The sequence below is a fragment of the Trypanosoma equiperdum genome (assembly GCF_001457755.1).
Source record: "Trypanosoma equiperdum strain OVI genome assembly, contig: ctg_452, whole genome shotgun sequence".
Taxonomy (NCBI): Eukaryota; Euglenozoa; class Kinetoplastea; order Trypanosomatida; family Trypanosomatidae; genus Trypanosoma; species Trypanosoma equiperdum.
The window spans coordinates 4366-7246 of NW_027124368.1; the positions used below are offsets into that span (position 1 = coordinate 4366).

Consider the following 2881-nt stretch of genomic DNA (forward strand, 5'->3'; position numbering starts at 1 on the left):
TTCATCTCCGACTAATGATCTCTATGGAGGTAGTTCCTAGTTTGATGTTCTGTTGTGTTTTCATTGCCTGATAGGGAATATTGGTTTTGTTGCAAACATTTCAGTGACGATGAGGACATGCCTTGTATTCCGGTAGTTTTTCATTTTTTGCGTCTGCATTTTCGAGCGTTGAAAATGTTTTGTTCTTTACCTCTGCACATAATATGTCTATATTCTACACCGTGCCGCCGTAACATTACTTTTTCTGTTAAATAGGTTTTTGCTCTGGTGGTCAGTGGGCTTGTTTTTTTTTTGTGTGTGTGTGCCCATACCGCGAGGACTTTAATGTTTGGTTCGTTCCATTTCCTGTGTGTCGTTCTTTTCGGCTACTGATGTCTCTCTGATCCAATCAATTTAAGTGCATGTGTATCCTTGTGTTTAATTTCTGGTGCTACTTGAGGGAGAAGTTTTCATGGGCAACAACGGAAGTAGCACGGTACGTCCACCGGCCTCACAAACCAAACGCCAAGGGGCTGTAATAACATCCCTTGATAGGGTGCAGTTGGAGCTGAAGTTGCAGCGTGATAAAATTATGGCCGCAATAAGGAAATATGAGCGAGCTGCGGAGGGCGAACATGTTAGAGCTGCTGAGTTGCTGAGAAATGGTAAACGGGAATTGGCTCTCTACTGTTTAAAAAGAAGAAAGGCCCAGATGTCACAAATAACATTAGTTACTTCAATGCTTGAGAACGTAGAAAGGTTGATATGCACAGTGGAGTTTGCTCAAATCGAAAGAGAAGTAGTGGAGGCCCTTAAATGTGGCAAGGATGAGCTGTCAAAACTTAACGCTATATTGAACATGGATGATGTTTTGGAGTTAATGGATAGTACAGCTGACGTGGTAGAAGAGTCAAAGCAAATCAACGAAATTCTAGCGCAGCAACTTGTTGTCTATGATGAAAGCGAACTTCTGAGCGAATTGTGCTCTGCCGAAGGTCAAGTCAGTGATCTAACTTCTTTGAAGAGCATGGTTGTCCCGGTATCACAACTACCGTCTGAGCAAAGGGTTCGTGAGCGTGCAACTCTCGAGGACGACGAGCGTGTTCGACTGGCGGCATAGTTGCCACAAGAGCTACTCCAGGAAATTTTGCATTATATATATTTTCGCTGCGTTGCTATTTTGCTTCAATTTTTGAGGAAAAATGTTTTTTCTTCAAAGCAAGTTTTACATTTCCTCCTCCGCCCCCCCCCCACTCCTCTGGGTGTGTGGGCTTGTTTTCACCTTCCATCAATATATATCCAAATGAAGCCCATGTGGTCATTGACTTTTGTTTACAACTGCTTCGTATGCCAGCTACGTAGTCGTGCTTGCAGTCAAGGCTGTTGTGCTCTATTTGCCCCCATCTTCCGTTGGCTGTGCTTGCCATCCATTAGAGCTGGTCGATCGCATGGCAATACTTAGCCGTGTCATTGTTTTTACATCATGTGCAACGACCTTCGTTGGAACCGCGTATGTCGTTGGACTTGCTCTTAGTCCTCCGCCTTCTTACGCGGTGAGTGATAGGCAGCGTATCGAACGTTATAATGTTTTGTCAATTGAAAGCGCCTACGACAAAAAAACTCGGAGCCAAGAGTTTCTCCTCGGTATAAGCCGATTGCGCCGACGACTGTTGTGGGATGAAGGGCTGCTACGGGGGCGTGTGCTCGAAGTTGGTGCTGGGTGCGGTGGTGTTCTGTCTTATTACGACGCTGTAGTGAGTTCCGCAAGTGATCCGCCAACGGTGAACGGTAGTACCGAAGAAGATCATGCCGCAATAAAACAGAATACCGTAACTGAGGTAGTTTTATGCGATCGCTCCCCCGGGATGATCCAGTCGACAGCGGAGCAGGTTTATCGGCGTTATGGGTACCAACCGTATCGTTACCCAGACTACGATTTGGTTGAAATGCAGGTTGATACGCGAACATCTGTGGATGAATATAAGGAAAATACCGCTGCCAGTGAGATGCCTGGCAGGCGTAGTGTCATGGAAGGACCCCCTGTGGAAACCCAACAGTTGAGGGAGTGTGGCACTGGTGTTACCGAGACCACTCTCGCGAAAGGGTGTTTAACCGCGGAAGATGGAAATGGTGCCCAAGGCACCAAGGAATTGGTTCCTCCCATTCTTTCATCCGCTTTCTCCGGTACTACACTTCCCCTTCTAAGCGAAAGTGGCTTAACTGAGTTAAAAAAGCGCGAATCAGAGGGGGAAAAGAGGATTCTCCATGATGGAAGTGCCGCAAAGAATCAAACCTTCTCTGTGGCAAATTATGCTGCCGAGCAAATGCCCTTCTCGGACAATAGTTTTGACACTGTTGTTGATATGTTCGGGTTATGCAGTTATGATGACCCAGTGAGGGCACTCAGGGAGATGTCACGAGTGTGTAAACCCGACGGGCACTTACTTCTGCTTGAGCACGGCAAGGGACACTGGTCACGTGTTAACAACTACCTCGACAAGTGGGCACCACGGCATGCTAAGATGTGGGGATGTTGGTGGAACAGAGATATTCAGCGGTACCTTCGCCTAGCTGGAATTACCATAATTAAAAAGGACGAAAGACACTTTGGTACAACACATTACATTGTGGCGCGGCCTTTCAAAATGATGGATGAATTGGAAGACTATCGATCATCACTCTCGGAGTTGTAATCAGTTACGTGCGGTTTTAGTTGTGATTATTTACTCATTTACGACCTTAAACATGTCTGTTAAACCTGTAAAGGGGGACATCTGATATAACAACTCCTTCCTCCAATAGGGGCCCGTCAATAAGTTGTGTTAGGGTAATTGAGAGGTTGACACAAGGCTTTGGATCTTCACGTGCCACTGCAGGTATACAAATTTATCCCCTCGTGATT

General features: G+C 46.0%; 2 protein-coding genes across 2 annotated transcripts; both read left to right on the forward strand.

Annotated features, from left to right (window-relative positions):
- Positions 1-451: 451 nt before the first annotated feature.
- TEOVI_000191300 (Snf7, putative) lies at positions 452-1099 on the forward strand (the record flags this gene model as incomplete). Its single annotated transcript, XM_067225069.1, has 1 exon — positions 452-1099. The coding sequence occupies one exon, from the start codon at positions 452-454 to the stop codon at positions 1097-1099; it is 648 nt and encodes a 215-aa protein (XP_067081170.1).
- Positions 1100-1427: 328 nt separating this feature from the next.
- Positions 1428-2672, forward strand: TEOVI_000191400 (methyltransferase domain containing protein, putative; the record flags this gene model as incomplete). Its single annotated transcript, XM_067225070.1, has 1 exon — positions 1428-2672. The coding sequence occupies one exon, from the start codon at positions 1428-1430 to the stop codon at positions 2670-2672; it is 1245 nt and encodes a 414-aa protein (XP_067081171.1).
- Between the last annotated feature and the right edge of the window lie 209 nt (positions 2673-2881).